Genomic DNA, 25,898 nt, shown 5'->3' with positions numbered 1-25,898 from the left:
TGAAAACTATAGGCTACGGTTAGTCTGGCTTGCTAACACCACTCCACCAGGCAGCCATTTTGGATCTCCGTCTCAGAGGATTTCAGAAAGGGGACTAATGACGGCAAATTAATTGAACTCGCTCTGGCATTAGCATAACTTATGACCATGATTCTCACATCCGTCCATCGATCAATCATTCACTCATGAATACACAGAGGTGTTTTAGAATGGATGGCTAGGCTGAAGTCTTTCCTTATCGTCAATTCAAACAGGAAATGACTACCTGTAACTCGCATCGACCCGTGTCACAGTTAGTGAAGGGTGGATACTCACTTCTTGTTGTTATGGCCCACATATCTCACTGCTGCGATGATCAAGGCGATGACAGCCACTCCACCAATGGTGCCAATGAACACTGCCATCAGGTACTTCTCTAACATCGGACAAAATCATTATATTGAAGATAGTGAAGAAACAGAAAATACTGTTTCGCTAGGTCATGGTACTAAAATATAACTTATTTACATTCAAGATAATGCCATTACCATATCAAGCCAATGGGCTATCCAGTTTGTGGTCTTACTTATACAGTCAATCTAGATATCATATAAAGGTACTACCCTTCTCATTTCAGTTCAGTCTCTCATGTATGCTCGGCTATACAATGTTTAGCATTTTAATGGTATGCTATTTGTTTCTTTGTTTAACCATAAACCTGAACTTGTGTACTTACTCTCCTGATGCAACTCCAGATGAAAGCTCTCCGACCCGTACATGTTGCTGCAGTGCACATTGACGGCGCTGTTGCCCAGGCGCTCACCCTTCTCCCGTAGCTTGATCATGCCCGTGGACGTGTGGCCGTCCGTGTGCGTGTGGTAGATGTAGTGGCCTTCCGTGTCGTTGATGGTGATGTTCTTGTCGGGGAGGTAGAACTCGATGGTGGGCTCAGCGTTGCCTGTAGCCATGTAAACACACTGGACTCCCTCCCTCACCACTGTGCACTTGGACTCTTCCAGAAAGACAGGGGCGTCTGAAGAGAGGGTGGAGGTAGGGGTATGACTGATATGTAGAGTGGGATAGGATGGTGTAGTGTGGTGTAGCGTAGTGTGGTACAATACGATATGATATGATACCATCCCATATGATATGATACGATATGATACAACATTACATGATTTGAAGACCCACTCACAATCCACAGTGATGTTGGGGTGAGCTGCTGTCTCGTCCATGTTCGTTCTCTGCCAGGCAGCGGTACTGTCCGTCTCCCTGAGGGGTAAGCTCCAGAAGCTCCAGCACAGACACCTCCTCAGCCGTGATGGTGCCCACCAGCTCCCGTCCTTCAGCCATGTGAGGGTGGGCGCGGGATTGCCTTGGGTGCTACATTGCAGGGAGATGGAGGAACCTTCCAAAATGGTCAGGGAGCCGTTTATCACTGGCTCACTGGGAGGGTCTGCAGGGAGGACATAGAAGGGATGAAAGATAGAGCGATATGAGGAGAATGAAAGGAGTTGAACAATGGAGTACGTTAAAGAGGATAAAACGTACTGTGTATAAACAAGAGCAAGAAGCTATGGGCCTGGTTTATCACATTACTAATACGTCATTATACAGTATATATAGCGTGTCACTACTTATAAGAAATATGTCACCGCAAGTCACATAAACTAAAATGTCAGCTTGGTTGACATATAACTACAATGGTTAAATGAAACTATTTTTCATGACGCTGTTGCCGTTATGCCCCACGCAGGTGTAGATGCCATCCTGAGCAGGGGTTAAGTCTTCCAGGGAGAGCGAGGCATTGGAGGCCGTGTCCCACAGCAGCTCCTGGTCCCCAAACAGCCAGGAGATCCTGGGAGGAGGGTTACTGTCCACCTCACATTGCAGCGTCACAGAGCTGCCCTCCATCACCTCCGTGGATACGTTCACCCACACCGAGCGAGGGGCATCTGGGGTGAGAGGAAGGGGAAGGTGGGGTTAGACTTGTAAAAGTGACAAGTGTATAACCTGGTTAAACCAGACCCAATGCTGCACTCATCATTTCTCAAAGAAAAACAAAGGTGAAACGTAGAAAAACAGGTTTGGATGCCAGGCTAACATACCCTATGCATGTCATAATCATGCAATTTATTGCTAAATCAAGCTGCTATCCTTCTACTATAGATGGAGAATAATGGATGACTGTAGATATGACAATGTTTCTAAAATGTGTGCGTCATAAATATATGTAACACTGCTACTATTATATTTGGTGTAGTAGTCAGGATTAGTTATTCTATATTTATATAATCCCCCACATTACATAATGTGTCCCCTGTTGTGTCCAAATGACACGCTTCTCACAGAATTTTAGGATTCAACCTACAGGTTCGGTGACAACGGTCAGTTGGTCACTTACACTTGACGTCCAGAGAGATGAGTCTCTCGTAGACCAGGGTGGTGTTGGGGTAGTAGACCCTGCAGCCCAGCAGCTGGCCGTTGTGCATGGGCCTGGGGGTGAAGGTGAGCGTGCTGGACAGTACGGTTGTGTTGCTCTCTTCCACGTAGTCTGAGGTATACTCGGGTTCAGGCAGGTAGTCTGTGTACATCCATTGGATCTCTGGGCTATTCTCTGGTCAGTTGTGTGTATTATAGCACGTCCAGATTCTCGTCAGTGACTATCTCCTCAGGGATGTCAATGTTGGGCTGGTCTGGGGGACAGAGAGGACATAAGTGAACGATTTAAAATTCACCAATTCACAATATTTACCTATTCTCATTAAAACTATAATAATTATAATCACAGCTAGGTCATTCCTAGCCTGGTGCCAGATCTATTTGTGCTTGCCAACTCCTATTGTCATAGTCAGGCCATGTAATGCCAAACAGTGTCCACAGATAGTTAGCAAGACATCACAACAGATATGGTACCAGGCTATGGCAATCCAGCCCACAAATGTGACACCTACGGTTGAAAAAAATCATAGTTAAAAAAAAATTGCCTCTCAGGTTCTCTCAGCAGGCTTACCCAGCACCTTGAGCTCAGAGAAGTCTGGGTAGGTGTAGATGTTGGCACCTGTCCAGGTCAGCACGGAAGTAGTACCTCCCTGAGTGCTCTGTACCTATATTACTGATGAGCGGGGTGCAGTTCCTCTGGTGCAGGTCCCCAATGAGCTTGGTACGCCCTTTGTAACTTTCATGCACAATGTCTTGAAGACCACAGCTGGGAAGAGCACCAGATGTGGGTATGGCTGGCCAAAGTACCAGATGCCGTGGATGCCACAGTATTGCCAGATACATGAATCTGAAGGGGATGACCACGCAGGACTTGGTCATGGCCGAGACGTCCCTTGGTACCCATACATTCCACTGGCTACTGACATCTGAGAGAGGGAATGAGGGAGAGGGAGGGGAGATTGGAAATGGGAATATTGAGAGCGAAACTGTATATCAATGAACAATCAATCTACACTACATATACAGTTTCAAATGGAATCACTGAGAAAAGATGAACAGAGAGAGACAAAGAGAGAGAGAGAACATATAATGATATCATGAGGTTCTCCCTGGGTGAGCTGGTAAGAGCAGAGACCCTATGTGGAGGAAGCATATGTCTCACTCTTACCACTGGCACCACTGTTTAAGTGAGAGGGACAAGGTTGAGCCAAGATGGACGCCAGCTATCCAACAGCACTGGAACAGTAGGCTGATTCCCTGCTGCCATGTGTGTCAGTTGGACCCTGTGTCTACTCTGTACTCTGTTGCTTTAGTGTTGTTTGCTGTAAGTTTGACACACTCTAAAAGTCAACTGGGTCAATGCAGTAAAACCACCAAATCAGTTTTACATTGCAATTGCATATCTAGATAGGAGTTGTACCTTTGATGATCAGCAACATCGGCCAAAGCAGCACCAAACACCACATGGTGTCTATTTAACCCTGAACCAGAGACCTCTGCAACAGATATCAGACATCAATTACAAATCTACTTCACACTTTACCATTCTGTTCTGGACCAATGGAGCCCCATGCTATGTGATATATATTGAATATGCCATTATAGTGACATATGTACAATATCACCTGTTGTGACATATAACTAATGTCAGTAGTGGTGACATTGTAAGAATATTCAAAGATAAATATACACAACGCAGAGTACTAGTGGTCAAGAGGACTAATGGTCAAGAGGACTAGTGGTCAATAGAGGACTAGAGGTCAAGAGGGAATTAACGATCAATGGAAATAGTCGTTTTTCAGTTCAACATCTGTTTAGAATCTTTGTAGTGGTTCCAACCAGGGATTCATAGCTACATGGGCAAGTTTTCTTTGGTCCAAATGGTCTATACTTTGAGCCTGCAACAGGATACTTGGGGGTTTGGCCAGTAGCCAAATTCTATTGCAAGGAATTCTAATTGGTCAGCCACATACTAGGCTTGAGGCTATAAATTACATCCTGTCTCTTTGTTCTGTGGAGAAACATTGAGAACAGGGAAGAATGAACATCTACCATCTACTTCCCAGCATAACTACTATTCTCTTTGAATAAATATATTTTTCTCCCCCTGATTTGCTTTGGGGTCTGTGTTATTGAAAAATAACATCAACCACTACAACATATAACCGCAATGGTTTTAAACATATTCTAATGAACCTATGTTGCTTTTATTTCAGGCAACAATGACATATGTCAAGAAGATTGTGTGTAAAAAGATGTTAGAAATTACTGAGTATCGCCTTGAATTGCAAAATGAGGGAAAAGTAGCCAAGACAGAAAATGTCTGATTCTTCAGCTTGGCGGTCGTAATAGTAGTAATGTTCACTAGAGGGAGCCCAATCAATCCCAGACAGCTCGACAGCCCTCTGCCTCAACTTGTCTCAAAATAAAAAAAGAATTGTAGTGAAAAATGATGTCTTTACCTTTATCACATTTGCCATTTGTATGGCATTTGAACCATATTGACGTGATCAGGGTGAGTGAAAGTACATGAAATAACAGCACATAGGCCAGTCTGTGCTGTTATTTTCTCTGGGCTAAAGGTGATGCTCTATGTGTTTGCAGCTGCTGGAGCTGCTGCTGGAGGGGCCTTAGCTCAGCTGGTAGAGCACGGCGCTTGTAACGCCAAGGTAGTGGGTTCGATCCCTGGGACCACCCATACACAAAAAAATGTATGCATGCATGACTGTAAGTCGCTTTGGATAACAGCGTCTGCTAAATGGCATATTACTTATTATTATTAAATTAATAGAGTCATGAGTAATGCAGGAAGCATTTGGATATTACTTCACTCGTCCGTAGCATTTTTGATGATACAGTATCTGTTTAGATGAAAATGGGTTTTAATTGCCATACCACTACGAATACCACATCTTTACAACTACTAATGATTTCAATATTAACAATACTTTAATGATGAAAGGGACCCTACTTTGACATGTTACTCTCTGTCAGAGAGAATAGTCGAGCTGTGCAGATGAGGACCCACGTCCTGCCTCCACTGCCTCGATGAATCAACCACAACACCAGGGTCTGTCTCCTTTCACCTCTTTCTCTGGTCACATTGTCTGTGTCCACAGGTCAGGAGCACAGAGAGAGTATCGAATAACATGATAAATAGTGTTATAATAATAACTACACATCCCATTACCAGCTGTGTAAGGGGAATACATAGGCATTCATAACATCTGACATAACCGTTTCATGACACGTTTATGATTGTTACAACCTTCTAAGCACATTTTTTCAACTGTAATTTAATACATGGAGAGAAGATGTCAAAGTCCTAGTAATGCTTTATTTTACGCTAGTTGTCTGGAATTTATTTAGAAACCACATGGTAACAGACTAATTACATACTTTTTTACCTAAGTCCTCATAGAGATTCATTGTAAAAAACAAAAAAGTACCAATTGTTTCTACCAATGACAAAGGAGTTACTAGCTTTGTTAAATAATTGCAAGTGATGTCCAGAGAGTTGCCAATTTTTCCCAAGTACTTTAACAGTTTTTTGAGCCATGCAGAGAATAAGACTGAATCAGCACATCACACCCATCAGAGACACATACAGGGTTCACAGTCAACAGGGGGAGAGAGCACACTGAGAGAGAGGTAAACTGTCACTTCCTGTCCCCAGTCTGTAACTCCTCCCTCTAACCTGGTGCTGATGAATTTACATTTTACATTTTACATTTTAGTCATTTGGCAGACGCTTTTATACAGAGCGACAAACCTGATTAAATCCTGGATGATTTAATTAAATGTTCCTAGGCACATGATTTATTTAGTTCAATTCATCATTGATTGGCAAGTCAATGAATGTCCAAACACCAGAATACAGACCTATTTATCTGTCTCTGATTAGAAAGAAATAACAAACACTGACATGCACTGCAGCCCTTCAGGCCTGGGAAACACTGTCCCTAACTGCTTCATTTGGGGATAAGTAGTAACATCTCAGCCTGCTAATAAAACATTGTATCAAAATGTAGGAGGTTCAATGTATGAATGTATGAATATAAATATGCTTAATTGGCAAAACTAAAAGTATTCTAAGTGTTAGGTAAACAAACACACAATCTTAGCTCCAACTAACTGTCTGGTCTACAGTACTAATGTATGCTACTACCTATGCCTTACCTTTGACCTGGATTGTCACACCCTGGCTCGGGGACTCTATATGTTGAGCCAGGGTGTGTGCATTCTATGTGTTCGTTTTCTATGTTGGGTATTCTAGTTGTTCTGTTTCTATGTTTGCCTGTATGACTCCCAATCAGAGGCAACGAGTGTCAGCTGTCGGCTGGTTGTCTCTGATTGGGAGCCATATTTAATCTGTATGTTTTCCTTTGGGTGTTGTGGGTTTTTGTTCCGTTTCGGTATGTTTAACCGTTGGACTTCACGAGTTGTGTTTTGTTTTGTTCGTTACTTTAATTAAAATAAAGTCATGTTTGTATCACACGCTGCGCCTTGGTCCGCTTCCTGTAACAACGATCGTGACAGAAAAACCCACCGTAAAAGGACCAAGCAGCGTGTCCAGGAGCAGGCAGACTGGACATGGGAGGAAGCGCCAGGAAAGGAGATAGAGAGGCTGGCGATGGCCCAGGTGGGCAAAGTGTGGTCCTGGGAGGACATGCTCGGGGGCAAGGGACCTTGGGGTAGGATCAAGGCCCTGGCGAGAGAGGAGCAGCGGCGTCAGCAGTGCCATCGTCGGACGGACGAGAGGCACCCCCAATAATTTTTTAGGGGGGGGCACACGGCATGGGCGACTGGGCAGCAGGAGGCTGCCACAGGGCGTATTGGGCGATTTGGAGAGGAGGCCACCGGGTTTGGGGGGCCAGAAGGCAGGTTCGCGGAGCCTGGATGGAGAGCGGAACCAACTTCCCGTGCTCAGGCATGGCAGCATGGGACGGGGCAGGTTCCGCGGTATGCGGAGCGGCGTACTGTGCCACGAGTGGTCCGGCATAGTCCTGTACGTTCTGTGCGAGCACCCCGCACGTGTCGTGCGAAGGTGGGTATGCAGCCAGGACGGAGTGTGCCGGCTCAACGCTCGTGGTCTCCAATGCCTCTCCGCGGTCCCGGATTTCCTGCTCCAGTGTCACGTGCTGTTATGCCAGTACGGGTACACAGCCCTGTACGTCCTGTGCGGATGCCACACACAGTGCGTGTGAGGGTAGGCATTCAGCCAGGACGGGTGGTGGCCGCTCTTCACTCCAGGTCTCCTATCCGTCTCCACAGCCCAGCCCGGCCTGTCCCTGCTCCACGCACCAAACCTACGGTGTGCGTCGCCAGCCCTGCCCGGCCTGTTCCTGCTCCTCGCACTAAGCCTACGGTGTGCGTCGCCAGCCCAGCCCGGCCTGTTCCTGCTCCACGCACCAAGCCTACGGGGTGCGTCGCCAGCCCAGCCCGGCCTATTCCTGCTCCACGCACCAAACCTACGGTGTGCGTCGCCAGCCCGGCCCGGTCTGTTCCTGCCACTCGCACCAAGCCAGGGGTGCGAGTCGCCAGCCTGGTCCAGCCTGTTCCTGCCACTCGCACCAAGCCAGGGGTGCGAGTCGTCAGCCTGGTTCAGCCCGTTCCTGCTACTCGCACCAAGCCCGGGGTGCGAGTCGTCAGCCTGGTCCAGCCCATTCCTGCTACTCGCACCAAGCCAGGGGTGCGAGTCGTCAGCCTGGTTCAGCCCGTTCCTGCTACTCGCACCAAGTCCGGGGTGCGAGTCGTCAGCCTGGTCCAGCCCGTTCCTGCTACTCGCACCAAGCCAGGGGTGCGAGTCGCCAGCCTGGTCCAGCCTGTTCCTGCCACTCGCACCAAGCCAGGGGTGCGAGTCATCAGCCTGGTTCAGCCCGTTCCTGCTACTCGCACCAAGCCCGGGGTGCGAGTCGTCAGCCTGGTCCAGCCCGTTCCTGCTACTCGCACCAAGCCAGGGGTGCGAGTCGTCAGCCTGGTTCAGCCCGTTCCTGCTACTCGCACCAAGTCCGGGGTGCGAGTCGTCAGCCTGGTTCAGCCCGTTCCTGCTACTCGCACCAAGCCCGGGGTGCGAGTCGTCAGCCTGGTCCAGCCCGTTCCTGCTACTCGCACCAAGCCAGGGGTGCGAGTCGTCAGCCTGGTTCAGCCCGTTCCTGCTACTCGCACCAAGTCCGGGGTGCGAGTCGTCAGCCTGGTCCAGCCCGTTCCTGCTACTCGCACCAAGCCAGGGGTGCGAGTCGTCAGCCTGGTTCAGCCCGTTCCTGCTACTCGCACCAAGCCAGGGGTGCGAGTCGTCAGCCTGGTTCAGCCCGTTCCTGCTACTCGCACCAAGCCCGGGGTGCGAGTCGTCAGCCTGGTAAGACCGGTCAGCTGCTCCACAACGGAGCGTAAGCAATCCGCTCCGTCAATGACCAGTCCAGATCCAGCCAGCGGGGTCAGACCGGACCAGGGGCGCTACGGGGGTATTATGGAGGGGTGGTGGTCAAGGCCGGAGCCGGAGCCGCCTCCGAGGAGGAATGCCCACCCAGCCCTCCCCTGTTTGGGGTGTTTAGACGCGGTCGCAGTCCGCGCCTTTAGGGGGGGGGTACTGTCACACCCTGGCTCGGGGACTCTATATGTTGAGCCAGGGTGTGTGCATTCTATGTGTTCGTTTTCTATGTTGGGTATTCTAGTTGTTCTGTTTCTATGTTTGCCTGTATGACTCCCAATCAGAGGCAACGAGTGTCAGCTGTCGGCTGGTTGTCTCTGATTGGGAGCCATATTTAATCTGTATGTTTTCCTTTGGGTGTTGTGGGTTTTTGTTCCGTTTCGGTATGTTTAACCGTTGGACTTCACGAGTCGTTTTTTGTTTTGTTCGTTACTTTAATTAAAATAAAGTCATGTTTGTATCACACGCTGCGCCTTGGTCCGCTTCCTGTAACGACGATCGTGACATGGATGAAAAAACCTAAGGGCAGACCTTAGTAGGGAAATACATCCCAATGATTAATAGCAGATACTGTATATCCTCAATACAAGTGAAGTGTGCTGACTGTGTCTGCTAGATCTATTTACAGGCTCTGTACTGTGAGTGGATCATTCTAATCCTGTAATCCCATCCTTAATCCAGTATGAGTTTGAGAACATACACACAACAGAGTCCATGATGCTCACACTGACAAGTGGCAGGTGATGTAATCTGTAAATTAACCGTTTGTCTTTTCTTTTAGTGCACACAAAACCGTACAAATGTGTGGAATAGGCGGCAGTGTAATAACCATTGATCTCAGCGCCACCCATTGAAATGTAATGACGACAACGATGGTATCAATTCAAACAAGTTAAAACATGAACAGAGCTTTCATTGTCTGTGAGTCAATAGTACAACCATTGAGCATTAGGTAAAAACACATTATTTAAAAAAATTAAGTCTATAAAGACAAATTCCCTCTCTGGACATAAATATTTGATTCTTGAGCAAGAAGGATAAATACGTGTAGGCAACGTTATTTCCTCTGAAACAATCTTCAAAGTGTGTAATTCCTTTCCCAGTTTGTTTGAATGGAAACAGTGACAAAGGTACATGTTTTACATCTTCATGTTCTTCTAGTCCAAACCTGAGGAATAATATATGTGTTTATAGTGAGTTTGTCCGGTAGCTCTTTAAGAATACCTTGATTGTGACAGGATAGTTTCTCTTCTTCAACCTGTTACACTCAACAAAGGAAAAACACTGCATTCTCGCAGTTTGGTATTGAAAAAAAGAAGTAGGGTGTATTTATGTATTAGCATTTCTGTTTCACTTCCAAGATAAAGCTTTCATTTACTCTATCGAAACATTACAAAATAAAATAATAATAATTGTGATTAACATTTATACCAGGGATGGTTAGATGGCGGCGGTCACCCTTTTGTAGGCCCGCGGATCAATTTCCAAAGAGAAAAATATAATAATAGAAAAACAATGGGGGGGGGGACTCAATCAGGTTTTAACTTACTGTTGAGAGTTAGAATAGTAGAATACACAAGGTGCAATTTCGAAATTTGATGTGCATCAGCAGTTGTTCTCTTGTTATGTCAGTCACTTAAGGTCACACAATTAGACCGTGTCAGCAAAAATGTTTTAGATTGGTAAATTAGTCTACCGGCTAGCTATCTAAACTTCTAGTAATCATGATGAGTTCAGATTTTAGTTTGGCCTATAAAAACATACACAATTTCTACATGCTTTGGACAGATTTCAGAAAACAAACAAATGGAAATACACAAAACCATTAAAAGTGAGGTAGTGTCTGAATATAAACAATACTGCAATAATGCACACTTATTAATAGAAAAATAGCTGACAATGCCACGAAAACGATATGCACGCTTCAATGAGTCAGAAGGCTGTGTGTTGTCGTGATTCTGGATGGCCAGATAGCTAGCAACAATGACACAAAGCTGCCATGTGGTGAATTGTAGGTGGCTGGTTTCAGCTAGTTTTATCTTGTTCTTGATACCATGTCATGTTTTGAGGTATTTTGACTGATGTCACATCTATGCTAATATGCAAAAATTAGCTAGCTAGCTAACCAACAACTGTAACAATGTATTTGAGAGACAAGAAGTTCTCATTGTGCAAATGTATTTATATTTTTAATAAACATTAGAGACTAAATATAGTTTACATGTTGTCAACAATCTAAGCCTACCCGTCTGTTTTGCCCCATAGTTGTGCACACGTCTATTTTGTTGCTAGACAACAAACCTGTCTATAGCACACAACTTTTAAAAGCATAATGTACTTTTTTTCTTGATTCATTTCATTTGACCTCTCTGGCTAGCCCAAAATGACAATTCTTTATTACATTTTGCCAACATTTTCTGCAGTATATCAGCATTCTATGTACAGAAATATAATGGTTACAAACACACATACTATACTGAACAAAAGTATAAAAGCAACATGCAACAATTTCAACGGTTTTACTGAGTTACAGTTCACATAAGGAAATCAGTCAACTGAAATAAATTCATTAGGCCCTAATCTATGGATTTCACATGACTGGGCAGCGGCGCAGCAATGGGTTGGCCTGGGAGGGCATAGGCCCACCAACTTGGGAGCCAGGCCCATCCACTGGGGAGCCAGGCCCAGCCAATCAGAATGAGTTTTTCCCCATAAAAGGGCTTTATTACAGTTTCATCAGCTGTCCGAGTGGCTGGTCTCAGATGATCCCGTAGGTGAAGAAGCCAGATGTGGAGGTCCTGGGCTGGCGTGGTTACACGTGGTCTGCGGTTGTGAAGCCATTTGGACGTACTGCCAAATGATCTAAAACGACATTGGAGGCATATGGAAGGGAAATGAACATTCAATTCTCTGGCAACAGCTCTGGTGGACATTCCTACTGTCAGCATGTCAATTGCACGCTCCCGCAAAACTTGAGACATCTGTCGCATTGTGTTGTGTGACAAAACTGCACATTCAGCCTTTTATTGTCCCCAGCACAAGTTGCGCCTGTGTAAGGATTATGCTGTTTAATCAGCTTCTTGATATGCCACACCTGTCAGGTGGATGGATTATCTTGGCAAAGGAGAAATGCTTACTAACAGGGACGTAAACAAATTTGTGCACAACATTTTAGATAAATAAGCTTTTTGTGCGTATGGAACATTTCTAGGATCTTTTATTTCAACTATTGAAACATGGGACCAACACTTTACATGTTGCATTTATATTTTTGTTCAGTATACCTAATATCCCCCACCCCCTTGTCAAATCGAAATGCAAAAATTAAAGGAAAGAGGAGAAAAACAAGAAAAAGTTTGACCACTCTACTTTTCCAAACCACATCTTTGTCAGTCCTTCTCTATGTTGACAAAACACAATCATTACAAAAGAAAAATTACACTTCCTTGAAAAACATCACAAAAACATTACTAGAAAATATTATTATTTAAAATGTACAAGCACCAGGCACGTACAGTACCATCTGACACAGGGCTGTAAAATAAAGCATTTTCCAAAACTACTAACGACAGTAGTTTCAGTTATTAAACAATGTCTCTGTATTAACATAAAACATTCCAACTGGATTCAGCACATGAGGAAACAACACCAAAACTACTAACTACAGTAGTTTCAGTTATTAAACAAAGTCTCTGTATTATCATAAATCATTCAAACTGGAATATGAGAGAACACCACATGGCTGTATAATAGAAGCCATACTACTGTATGCTATTCCAACCACCCATAATAGCCTTGACGTTGGAGTAAAGCGCTGTATCCTCATCTGTCTCTGCTGCTGGCTTACTGTTCTCTTTCTCCTCCTCCTCCATCACACCACTCCCCTCTCCTTCATCTTCTTCCCCATCTTTCTTCTTCTCTCGTTTGATTTTGGCGTACTCTGACTCTGTGGTGGTGGTCTTCTTCTCTGCCTCCTCAGGAGTCTTCTTCTTCAGTAGGGAGTAGTCAATACTGGCATAGTCCACTTCTTTGGGTTCTTCCCCTGTGGCAGATTTTCCCGCGGCTCCACTGGTATGGGGCCCTCCATTTTCAGCTCCCTCCCTCAGCTCCACCTGCAGAGGGGTCTGCTCGCCCCCCACAGCCTGTCCTGTATCAGTCTATGGAGTACATTACAGAAAGCACAGTGTTATGAGTATTTTGTTAGCTTGGTGGTCCCAGATCTGTTTATGCTGTCTTATCAACTCCTATTGGCATGTCAATGCTAACTGAATGTTGGTAAAGCTGAATAAAGAAAGAAACTGGTACTGCACCTGTTGGTCTTCACATGCCACCATCTCCAGGTTCATGAAAGGGCTTTTGGAGTCTGAGTCCTTTGGGATCCTCTCTTTTTGTCTAAGGATAATATTACAAATGAAATATCTCAATAACTGTATTTTGGAGTGGTAAGCAAGCACTTCCATTACAATGTGGTGAAAGGCATTGGCACTTTGGACAGTATATCTGATGCTCGTGATAGCAAATATGAATTTCCAAAGACAATCTGTAATTGATTTTTAAAACAACATGCTCAGTGAATACTAGCTGTACTACAGTAACATAATACATGTACCTTTGAAATTTCCCTTTCAAACATAGGACGATGCAAGCAATGATAGCTGAAAATGATGCACCAATCACAAATGCAGTAATCCGTTTTGGGTTTGACAGCATTGCCAGTATACCTTCCAATACTTCATCTTAAAAAGAAAACAACAACTACATATTAGAAGTGGCTCACATAAGTTCATATCCTCTGTAAGATTTTTTTTGGGTTCATTATGTGGTTTTCCAACTGAAATCCAAAACATTGCACATATTGGGTACAATTGGGAAAATGGGGCTCTCTAACAAAGTTACTTAACTTATATCTTTACCTCCTTGCTTTTCTTGGTTCTCTTTTTGCGTTTCCTGCAACTTCCCTCTCACTACACCCACAGTATTTCTGCTGACACACTCCACAGTGGTGTTGTGGGTGTGGTTTCTAACAGGCAGGCTGATGGTGCTATTCACTGAGGACCCGAACCCTGATGTAGTGAGGCTGTACTTCTCTGTGTTGAGCTCCAGCAGTGACCACTCTATGAGTGGTAAGGGAACCCCCAGACTGACACACACACAGGTCATGACCTCTGCTTGGACCACACACCCAGAGCCATTGAGCATCACAGGACGGTCTGGAAAAAGACAGCGAAGAGAGAGAGATCAGTGATAGATTGATGTTAACATCATGCGAGATAAGAATGATTGCGTCTCATATCAACTTAAATGTTTCAATCAGGTTTGTACAGTGCTGTTTGTACTCACACATCACAGTTACAACAGCGGAAGCTGTCAGAGTCCTGTTGGGGTGTTGAGCTGTACACACATACTCCCCAGCATGCTCTCTTGTCACGTTAGAGATGGTGAGAGTGGCCAGTCCAGAGTTATTCTGATCCAAAGCGGTTGTCCCATTCTTACTCCAGGTGATGTTAGATGATGATGGTGGGTAGCTGTCAACACTGCAGGTCAGATTCAGGGTATCACCCTCTCTCACTGTGTTACAACCAGAGATCTTGGGTTCCTTCACATCTAGAAAACAAAGTGCATACATCAAAGTGATATCCCTCTAGTGGTGCGGGGGCTGTGCTTTGGCAGAGTGGGTGGGGTTATATCCTTCCTGTTTGGCCCTGTCCGGGGGTTTCTTCGGATGGGGCCACAGTGTCTCCGGACCGCTCCTGTCTCAGCCTCCAGTATTTATGCTGCAGTAGTTTATGTGTCGGGGGGCTGGGGTTAGTTGGTTATACCTGGAGTACTTCTCCTGTCTTATCCAGTGTCCTGTGTGAATTTAAGTATGCTCTCTCTAATTCTCTCGTTCTCTCTTTCTCTCTGAGAACCTGAGCCCTAGGACCATACGTCAGGACTACCGGGCATGATGACACCTTGCTGTCCCCAGTCCGCCTGGCCTTGCTGCTATTCCAGTTTCAACTGTTCTGCCTGCGGTTACGAAACCCCTACCTGTCCCAGACCTGCTGTTTTCAACTCTTAATGATCGGCTATGAAAAGCCAACTGAGAGACCTGAGCCCTAGGACCATACGTCGGGACTACCGGCCGTGGTGACTCCTTGCTGTCCCCAGTCCGCCTGGCCTTGCTGCTATTCCAGTTTCAACTGTTCTGCCTGCGGTTATGGAACCCCTACCTGTCCCAGACCTGCTGTTTTCAACTCTTAATGATCGGCTATGAAAAGCCAACTGAGATTTATTCCTGATTATTATTTGACCATGCTTGTCACTTATGAACATTTTTGAACATCTTGGCATGGTTCTGTTATAATCTTCACCCGGCACAGCCAGAAGAGGACTGGCCACCCCTCATAGCCTGGTTCCTCTCTAGGTTTCTTCCTAGGTTTTCGCCTTTCTAGGGAGTTTTTCCTAGCCACCGTGCTTCTACACCTGCATTACTAGCTGTTTGGGGTTTTAGGCTGGGTTTCTGTACAGCACTTCGAGATATTAGCTGATGTAAGAAGGGCTATATAAAATAAAATTGATTGATACACAGTTAATCATGTTCATTAAATATAACTGTTGAAGCACAGCACTTGAACCATATTGCAGTGGTAGGCTTGACGTTATCAGGGTGAGTGAAAGTACATGAAATAACAGCACATAGTCCCTTCTCTGCTGTTATCTCTGCTGGACTGAAGGTGATGGTCCAGGGTGATGCTGTTGTGTGTGGTGGTGGCTGTGGCTGTTCTGATAGAGGGAAATTAATACAGTCATGTGTAATGCAGAAAGCACTTTGTTACTAATATTTTTGATGATACAGAATCAGTTGAGATTAAAATGTGTTACCACATCTATACAACTAGGCCTACTAATGATTTCAATATTAACAATACTTTTACGTTGACATGTTGCTCTCTCTGTCAGAGAGAAGAGTAGAGCTGCCCACATGAGGACCCACATCCTGCCTCCACTGCCTCGATGAATCAACCACAACACCAGGGTCTGTCCTCTTTCACCTCTCTCTCTGGTCACCTTGTCTGTGTCCACAGGATTGAGCACAGAAAGAGTATAGAATAGCATGATAAATAGTGTTATGAGAATAACTACACATCCCATTCCCAGCTGTGTAAGGAGAATACATAGGCATTCAGAAAATCTGACTTGAAGATTTCATGACACGTTTATGATTGTTTCAACCTTCTTAGCACATTTTTTCAACTTTAATTGAATGCACAGAAAGAAGATGTCAAAGTCCTAGTAATGCTTTACTTAAGTGATAATGCCCTCGAAGCCGGTGTTTGGAGGATATATTGGCATGGGTGTTGTTCGTCGAGGGTCGCCAAACCGTGCCAAAATATCCTCCAAACACTGGCTTCGAGGGCATTATCACTTTTATACAACGGGTTAACAACATATTAAAATAATGATTTACATATTTTCATTAACAACGTAATTTTGATTAATTTATACATCGTTTTTCATCCTTCCACAAGATATAGTCCGACACTAATCTAGGGTTGCTACCCAAGCCGGCTGATGCTGATTCATGATTTCGACTGGCTGAGAAAAGTTGCCTTCCTTTCTGTCTCATCCTGACTCCCGACTCCCAACTCCCGAAACGTTGATTACTATGGGACAGCTGGAGATCGAATTTGGATATTGAAACAATGTTGCAAATGTTGGAGAGACAGACAGTAAGGTTTATACAAATCTCCGCTGTTGAAAACGAAATGTTAGTCTAAAAGAAATGTGATATAATGTCTAGATGCTTTTTGAAGTGGAGATCAAGTCTATAAATTACCTGGCTGGGCTGATGAGACAGTGGATTGCGCAGTCAGATGGAACAGAGTAAATAGGCATTTCAACGTCATAGATTTAGCCTGTCCAATTACATAAATATTAGACATGGATATTCATTGTAACAAAGTACCATTATTTTCTACCGAGGACCAAGGAGTTACTCGTTTTGTTAAATAATTTCAAGTAATGTCCAGAGAGTTTTCTTTCTTCTCCCATTTACTTTAAAAGTTGTTTTAGCCATGCAGAGAATAAGACTTAATCAGCACATTACCTCTCTCTCTCTCTCTCTCTCTCTCTCTCTCTCTCTCTCTCTCTCTCTCTCTCTCTCTCTCTCTCAGTGTGCTCTCTCCTTCTGTTGATCAGGAGTCCTGTGTGAGTCTCTGGTGGGTGTGAAGTGTCACTTAATGTCCCCAGTCTGTTACTCCTCCCTCTAACCCGGTGCTGCAATCCAGGAAGTCCCTCTGTACAGTATACCGTCCAGCCAATGTTCCTTCACATTTTTTGGGGCGCAGAGAAAATTTAAAGTCTTGTGAGCGGAAATTTGAATGTTGTGAGAATTTTGTGCAACTTCCGGTGCACGTTTACAGTGAACACTGAGGCTGTACTCTTACCAGTGCCGATTTTGGAATGTAAATCTTTGTGAGGCAAACTCAAAACATGTGGGGGTTGCATGCCAGCAAAGCCACTACACAACACAACACTAAACAATACATTAATTGCACTATAACAGTGACAAACGGTGCCCACAAACTGTTAGGGCCTACATAAAGCTGTCCCAACAGCAGAGTCCCAACAGCAGTCCCAACGCCTTAATACTGGTACACCTGGCTATCAGCGGAGCCTTGTCTGGCAGCTAAATAGTTCATTCAGCCTCATTTACTGCCTTTTAAAAAAACATAGCTGATATGGCTGACTTGCTTAAACAAATGTGGTTTCTACTGACAATTGAGATATACAAACTATGGCATAAGGGGACGACGAACGGATAAGAGGCAATCTGTAATTTTGATTAATGAGTGAGCTAGGACAGACGTAGTCAATATAACTATTTGTTCAGCACTTTTGAAATCTACAGCAACAGAATTCAAAACAGTATTCTCCCTGTACACCAAGTCAGAACTGTAGGATAAATAAATGGGGAATAAAAGCAGACAATGAAAGCTCTTACAGTATCCAATGATGACATTTCTCTAAAACAGGCTATTGGCATACAAACATGGTCTCTTTTTTGCTTTCTTGAGTAAGGCAGCTAAAAAATGCAGGCGTTTCAGCCTTGCTCAGTGCTTTCTGTGGTGGTGGGGCAGCCAGCGGAAAATGCGGAGCGTAGGGGTTGGTAATGTTCTCTAGTTGCGCCGTGATTGGCTCAGTGTTCTGTCACTCATGGGGACACTACGTCACTGCAAAATCTATGGGGACAGCTCGAACATTCAAGCCCCTTGGGTAGTGCCATAGAGTTACATTAGATGTGCCCATCCAAAAAGGCTCAAGGTCATTGGCCACAGATAAAATGAAGTCAAATCACATTATATCTACTGTAGCTTTAATTGGACTGATCATGTCAACATCATACTTTCAAACTCTTAGCTAGCAAGCTAGCAGTCATCATCATGAATCAAGTCGACAATCTACTGGCAAATCCTTTTCAATCCTTTTTATATGAAGAGTAATAATGAAGAGAAATTATAGATATAATGTATCGGTGCTCATTGGCCATTGGACATAAACATTACACAACAAGTTGGAAATCGCAAATTCAACAATGAGTGGTTTGGAAGGAATCAGTGGCTAATTGCAAGCATTGCAAAGCAATTACTAGCCTGTTATTCAGTGGAGTGGGTGTGTGGTCCAAGTCTGGCTTAAAGGGTCTCTTTTCCAAGCTTAAAATTAAAAACATTCAACATTGGGTATGCTGTCAATCCAGCATGACTTCTGCCACGTTTGAAACAACTGGAAACTCGGAACTGGGAAATCTCAGACTGGGAAAATACACTTTGAAAGGTCATCCAACTCGGAATTCCAAGGCGGTAACTCGGGCCTCTTTCTAGAGCTCCGACCTGAAGACCACTGACGTCATGATTCAACCTCGTTTTTTTCAGAGTTCCCAGTTGTATTGAAAGCACCATAAATCCAGAGAATGCCAGACTTTGATTTTTTTAACCAGGCAAGTCAGTTAAGAACAAATTCTTATTTACAATGACGACCTACACCGGCCAAACCCGGACAACGCTGGGCCAATTGTGCGCCGCCCTATGGGACTCCCAATCACGGCCTGTTGTGATACAGCCTGGAATCGAACCAGGGGGTCTGTGGTGACGCCTCAAGCACTGCGATGCAGTGCCATAGACCGCTGCGCCACTCGGGAGCCCACATGATGACAACGTTTGATTAAAGAATTAGCCCACGAAGGACACCGCGCCACCTTCCTGTTCAAGTGAGCACAGCACATCAAGGTGAGTCCAAAAATGTATTGTATGCTGCTGCATAAATTATGTAATATGCCAGGGAGATATGTATACTGCACAAAGGGGAACTGTCAGTGGGTGTTTAAAAACATTTGCTGTCATATTCTGACAAACGGACAAACATGCTAAATGCAACCAGGGCCGTAACAAGTTTGAGTTTTAGTGAGGTCCGTAGGGGGACATTTTTGGAAAGTTGAAGCGTTTTACTACATTTCTATACAATATATTTTTTTATGCTTTTTGGAGAACAGCAAAAACAAGCAAAAATGACCACAGCCATTATCACCTTGGCAGCTGTAGGTCATTCACCTCAGTCGATCTACAAACACATAGCTTATTAGCTATTCAATTGTAATGTTATACCCCTGAAAGGGGGGAAATATGAGAAATGATTCACACTGACACCTAACATCAGCGACTGTTCAGTCAGTTGTAATGATGAATTGCATAAAATCATCAACTCTTTTCAAAGATACACTACATTACCAAAAGTATGTGGACACCTGCTCATCGAACATCTCATTCCAAAATCATGGACATTAATATGGAGTTGGTCCACCCTTTGCTGCTATAACAGCCTCCGCTCTTCTGGGAAGGCTTTCCACTAGATGCTGTGGGGAATCGCTTCCAATAAGCCACAAGAGCATTAGTGAGGTCAGGCACTGATGTTGGGCGATTAGGCCTGGCTCGCAGTCAGTGTTCCAATTCATGTTCTGTGCAGGCCAGTCAAGTTTTTCCACACCGATCTCAACAAACCATTTCTGTATGGACCTCGTTTTGTGCATGGGGGCATTGTCATGCAGAAACAGGAAAGGGCCTTCCCCAAACTGTTGCCACAAAGTTGGAAGTACAGAATCGTCTAGAATGTCATTGTATGCTGTAGTGTTAAGATTTCCCTTCACTGGAACTAAGGGGTCTAGCCTGAAGTATGAAATACAGCCACAGACCATTATTCCTCCTCCACCAAACTTTACAATTGGCACTATGCATTCGAGCAGGTAGCGATCTCCTGGCATCTGCCAAACCCAGATTCGTCCGCTGGACTGCCAGATGGTGATGCGTGATTCATCATACCAGAGAACGCGTTTCCACTGCTCCAGACTCCATTGGCGGCGAGCTTTGCACCATTCCAGCCGACGCTTAGCATTGTGCATGGTGATCTTAGGCTTGTATGCGGCTGCTCGGCAATGGAAACCCATTTCATGAAGCTCGCGACGAACAGTTATTGTGCTGACGTTGCTTCCAGAGGCAATTTGGAACTCAGTAGTGAGTGTTGCAACCGAGGACAGACGATTTTTACGCGCTACGCGCTTCAGCACTTGGCAGGTGGCATCCTATGATGGTGCCATGTTAAAAGTCACTGAGCTCTTCAGTAAGGCCATTCTACTGCCAGTGTTTGTCTATGGAGATTGCATGGCTGTGTGCTCGATGTTATACACCTGTCAGCAACGGGTGTGGTTGAAATAGCTACTAATTTGAATTGATGTCCACATACTTTTGTATATATAGCGTATCACTTTTCTCAAATTATAGTGTTCACATTTGTATTCCTAGGCATTACTAATCAAGCTCCGCACAAGCAGACATCAATGGCGCACACAGATGATCATATTATTACATTCACATGATGTATTAGAATATTACTTATGATTCTGTATTAATACCAGTGATGTAGTGGTAAAAAAAAGGCGGATAATGGGTGAACTATAAACTCCAGTGGGCAATCAAGATAAGACGAACAACCACTGATATAAACGAAAACGTATTACATTTTTAGAACTGCATTGTTTGCCTTTGGTTGTCTCTGGTTGCTTCCTCTCTCTCTCTCTGTCTCCTCTGCTTCCTCCTGCATGCATTTCAGCCTGCCTCAACCTCACCACTGAGCGCCACATCACTGTCTGTCTCAATAGCCTACTCTCTGTAAAGCAAAGTTATTGTGAAAACTTAGCCTATTTTTTGCTCCTGCTGAGGTAGGCTCTGTTTGACGTTAGATTCTTACTTCATCCATCTAGCCGGCTAAGCAATACTAGCCAGAGAGCCATTCAACATTATTGCAATAGAAGTCCCTGCCGGCAGCTTGCCACCTGACTGACTGTAGGCCTATAAGCGACTATTTACCAGTTCTCCGAGAGTTGGTTTTTGTTTGTTTGGGGATGTCTGTAGACACGGCAGGAGATGCGGGATGGTTTTAAAATGGCCTTTTGTCCGGCATCTCCCAAACACACTGTCAGTAGCTTCTCTAGTTGCATACTTGAGCTGGGGTAGCTCGTTTCACATCTCAGGCCCTCGGCCTGTGCTGCGAGAGGGCAGAGTTAGCCATTTGAGAGAGTGGTGAATGTGCTCCTAAAAAGGCAAACCTGGGAGGCAAATCCGAGGAACACAAGCAAACACAAAGAACAAACCACTGCTCATGATTCCACTCATTCGCAAAGAGGCAGGCGCAATTAGAACTCAGTCAGATATAGAATATTATACAACGGGTGGTTCTAATCCTGGATGCTGATTGGTTAAAACCGCATTCCAGCCGGTGTCTATTCCACAAGTTACCACCGGCTAAATCTATAATGTTAAAATGCCTATTTACTCTGTTCCATCTGACTGTGCAATCCACTGTCATCAGCCCAGCCAGGCAATTTATAAACTTGATCTCCACTATAAAAAGCATCTAGACACTATCTCACATTTCTTTTAGACCAACATTTAGTTTTCAACAGCGGAGATTGGTATATACCTTTAGGCTGGGTTTCTGTATAGCACTTTGTGACATCTGTTGATGTAAAAAGGGCTATAGAAGTAAATGTGATTGATTGACTGACAGACTCGCAGGCAGCGTTGCTCAGCCAGTCGAAATCATGAATCACCTGGCGTCATTTTTATGGATATATACAAAGAAATGTAAATTGATAAAAGGTCAAACGAAACGAACTGCAGCTAGTTTGCAGTCTTCCCAGCTTTAGTTTGAAGTGATTGTGTTAGCTGTGTTGTTGGCTAGCTAATCTGAAGAACAGTCTCCTGACGAGAGAGCGCATTTTCAATGCCAGGCAAAATCGCGCCTCATTAGCTCATTGATATTGATGTATCCAAATAAATGTCACTAGAAAACAGCTTAAACAAATGCAAATTAAGCTATTGTTGTTATTCTGTCTGCACTGTTTGACGTGACTAAGTTAGCCGTAGTTGGCTAGCTAGCAAGCAAAGGATAAGAACGTTGCCAGCCATTATGGCAATGGAACATTTTGAACAAATGACTGGGTCACGTCCATAGAAACAGAACAAAAAGTCTGAATCCTGGGTCACGTCTCTGGCAACCGAACCGATAGAACGAATGACCAGCCGGCTTGGGCACTAACCCTAGATTTGTGTCGGGACTATATCTTGTGGAAGGATTAAATAGCATGAATAAATTCATCAAAATTACATTATTAATGGAAATATGTCAATCATTATTTGAATATTTTGGAAACCCGTTGTATAAAAGTGATAATGCCCTCAAAGACGGTGTTTAGAGGATAAATTGGCATGTGCCAATATATCCTCCAAACACCGGCTTCTCTGGCATTATCACTTAATTATACCATAGCATTGTTGAATACAGCAATATTTCTTATTGGCTAGATGGGCATTCTAGAATGGACATTAAAACCATGTTTCGAGACAGTTGGAAAATATATTGGGACACCTTGCAATCATGACGCAATATGCGCCTACACATGCAGACAGTACTTGCTACAAAGTTACAGAAAGCTAACGGAACAAGCACACAATCAGAAATTGGTTACATTGTAAACGCTGGTCCAACGAGGAAAAACGATAGTTTTTTTTTTGCAGATACATTTTTTTGAACATCTGATGATCTAAAGTGGTGAGTGATGAACATACATTTCCCAGGTCCCTATGTTGCAGTCATGAGGGAAATGGCGCTATGCTGTCAAATCCTCCCACATGTCCAAACCTAGGTGTCCTTATACAGTGCATTCGGAAAGTATTCAGAGCCCTTGACATGTTCCACATTTTGTTAGGTTACAGCCTTATTCTAAAATTGATGAAATCGTTTTTCTTCTTCATCAATCTACACACAATACCCCATAATGACAAGCAAAAACAGGTTTTTAGAAAATGTTGCTAATTGATAAAAAATAAAAAAAAACATCAATATCTTATTTACATAAGTATTCAGACCCTTTACTCAGTACTTTGTTGAATAACCTTTGGCAGCGATTACAGCCTCAAGTCTTCATGGGTATGATGCTACAAGCTTGGCACACCTGTATTTGAGGAGTTTCTCCCATTCTTCTCTGCAGATCCTATTATCAATGTCAGAGCTTACTGGACTGTATTGAGTGTATTTAATGATTAATTAGTACCTTATTCAAAACCAGTAACATATTTTCCTTCAATCCACAATCTTTCACTCACTATTCAGACATATCAGACCCACTTTTGAAGAGTGATGATTACTCTTTCACTATTACATTACTCTGATTTGATAAAGAGAAGTCATGACAATAACGCTACTGATCACAGCCTGAAGAGGAAGAAATTGGTTGCAACAATGCCTGATAAAGTATCAGTAGTGTGTAGTAATTGTGTCAAATGAATTTCAGTGTCATGTTGTGTAGTTGTAAAGTAAATGTGCATGTAGTCATAGATCAACATAATTGACAACTACTGTACATACTAAGATCTAACTGCAATTCCTCTAAAAACAATATTACTGTAAAAGCCATCATGCCTTCTTGGCAGTTTCCATGACGTGTGTTAGTTATTTTACCCAGATCTGTTAGTTAGACTTGCAGAGTTTGACAACAGCTCACAGCACTGTGGGCCTCAGTTAACTTCCTCTTCACACTTCGAAAATGTGTTAAAGTACCCCCACCATAAGGCCTTTATATATTTGTTTGTTGAGATCTTAATTTTAGGCAGCTTTCTACAGCAGGAAAATAATCCTGCAGCAACAGGAAATGTGAATTAAGATTTTTCGTAAGGGAAAATCAAGTGTGAAATTTGAAAGTGGAAATTACAAACTTCAGAAGCTTTTTTAAACCTCAAATACACTACAAGTTTATATTCCCGGGAAAATTCTACTGCAACAGGGTGATGATCAAATTAATATCCTACATCTGTACTTACATTTAAACTCTACCCCATGTTCCCTTTAATATATGTGTTGCTGCTGAAAAGTGGTGTTAGTTTCAGGTCTCAAAAGTAGGCCCTGTGCTGCAGCAAGGACAGTATAGTGAGCTATTTTTACAATACCCGTTATTATAAGGGTCTCTGGATATGCCTTCCTTTTGGCTGAATTTCTGGTGGCCTAAGCCACAACCTCGTGGCTACTCCTGCAAATGCCTTCCAAAGTCCCTCAACAGTATGCACCAAACTACAGCTACTCACACAGTTGGTACCTAAACGAAAAGCCTTGTAGAGTTATTCTAGCCATTTTAAGTCATAGTCAAACTGAATGGAATTGAACTGAAATTGAGGGTAAACCTAAGTGGGTAAACAACATACTCAACTGATATATATATATATATATATATATATATATATATATATATATATATATATATATATATATATATATATACAATGCATTTGGCACAACCATTGTAATGGCACAAATATAAACCCAGTGCTGTGAAAAAGTGTTTGCCCCCTTTCTAAATTTTCTCTATCTTTGCATATCTTTTATACTGACTGTTATCAGATCTTCAACCAAAACCTAATATTAGATGAAAAGGGAACCTGAGTGAACAAATAACACAACAATTACATACTTAATTAATTTGTTTCATAAACAAAGTTATGCAACACCCAATGACCCTGTGTGAAAAAGTAATTGCCCCCTTACACTAAATAACTGGTTGTGCCACCTTTAGCTGCAATGACTCCAGCCAAACGCTTCATGTAGTTGTTGATCAGTCTCTCACGTCGCTGTGGAGGAATTTTGGCCCACTCTTCCATGCAGAACTGCTTTAACTCATCAACATTTGTGGGTTTTCAAGCTTGTTTCAAGTCCTGCCACAACATCTCAATTGGGATTATGTCTGGACTTTGACTAGGCCATTCCAAAACTTCAAATTTGTTGCTTTTTAGCCATTTTCATGTAGACTAGATTGTGTGTTTTGGATCATTGTCTTGCACAATGACCCAGCTGCGTTTCAGCTTCAGCTCACAGACAGATGGCCTGACATTCTCCTGTAGAATTCTCTGACACAGAGCAGAATTCATGGTTCCTTCTATTAAGGCAAGTCGTCCAGGTCCTGAGGCAACAAAGCATCCCCAAACCATCACACTACCACCACCGTGCTTGACCATTGGTATAAGGTTCTTACTGTGGAATGCAGTATTTGGTTTTCACCAGGCTTAATGGGACCCTTGTCGACAAAATCAAGTGTACATGAAAATGTTTAAAAAGCAACACATTTGTCATTTTGGAATGGCCTAGTCAAAGTCCAGACCTAATCCCAATTGAGATGTTTTGGCAGGACTGGAAACGAGCAGTTCATGCTTGAAACCCCACAAATGTTGCTGAGTTAAAGCAGTTCTGCACGCAAGAGTGTGCCTACATTCCTCCACAGCGATGTAAGAGACTGAAAAATAACTACAGGAAGCATTTGGTTGCAGTCATTGCAGCTAAAGGTGGCACAACCAGTTATTGAGTGTAAGAGGGCAATTACTTTTTCACACAGGGGAATTGGGTGTTGCAGAACTTTGTTAATTAAATAAATACAATAAGTATCACTTTTTTTTGGTTATTTGTAAACTCA

General features: G+C 43.6%; 1 protein-coding gene and 2 pseudogenes across 3 annotated transcripts in view; all 3 read right to left on the bottom strand.

Annotated features, from left to right (window-relative positions):
• Window positions 1–25,898, bottom strand: part of LOC311140517 (myelin-associated glycoprotein-like) — a 160,875-nt pseudogene that overhangs the window by 75,496 nt on the left and 59,481 nt on the right. The gene's annotated exons all lie outside the window — the stretch shown is intronic.
• Window positions 1–25,898, bottom strand: part of LOC311139252 (myelin-associated glycoprotein-like) — a 40,560-nt pseudogene that overhangs the window by 5,842 nt on the left and 8,820 nt on the right. The window contains exons 3-8 of the transcript in view: window positions 2,993–3,168; window positions 2,384–2,675; window positions 1,698–1,934; window positions 1,175–1,435; window positions 716–1,012; window positions 316–415 (exon numbers count right to left, since the gene is read on the bottom strand). The product of the transcript in view is annotated as a myelin-associated glycoprotein-like (transcript). The remainder of the gene's footprint in view (window positions 1–315; window positions 416–715; window positions 1,013–1,174; window positions 1,436–1,697; window positions 1,935–2,383; window positions 2,676–2,992; window positions 3,169–25,898) is intronic.
• LOC311139253 (uncharacterized protein) lies at window positions 12,613–14,477 on the bottom strand (the record flags this gene model as incomplete). Its single annotated transcript, XM_084174146.1, has 5 exons — window positions 12,613–13,008; window positions 13,162–13,243; window positions 13,461–13,587; window positions 13,765–14,061; window positions 14,192–14,477. The coding sequence occupies 5 exons, from the start codon at window positions 14,475–14,477 to the stop codon at window positions 12,613–12,615; spliced, it is 1,188 nt and encodes a 395-aa protein (XP_084030272.1).

This window comes from Coregonus lavaretus (genome assembly GCF_964263955.1).
Source record: "Coregonus lavaretus genome assembly, chromosome: 13".
In the NCBI taxonomy this organism is placed as follows: Eukaryota; Metazoa; Chordata; class Actinopteri; order Salmoniformes; family Salmonidae; genus Coregonus; species Coregonus lavaretus.
Note: the sequence above shows the minus strand (reverse complement) of the source record. Positions and strands in the feature narration are given on the sequence as shown.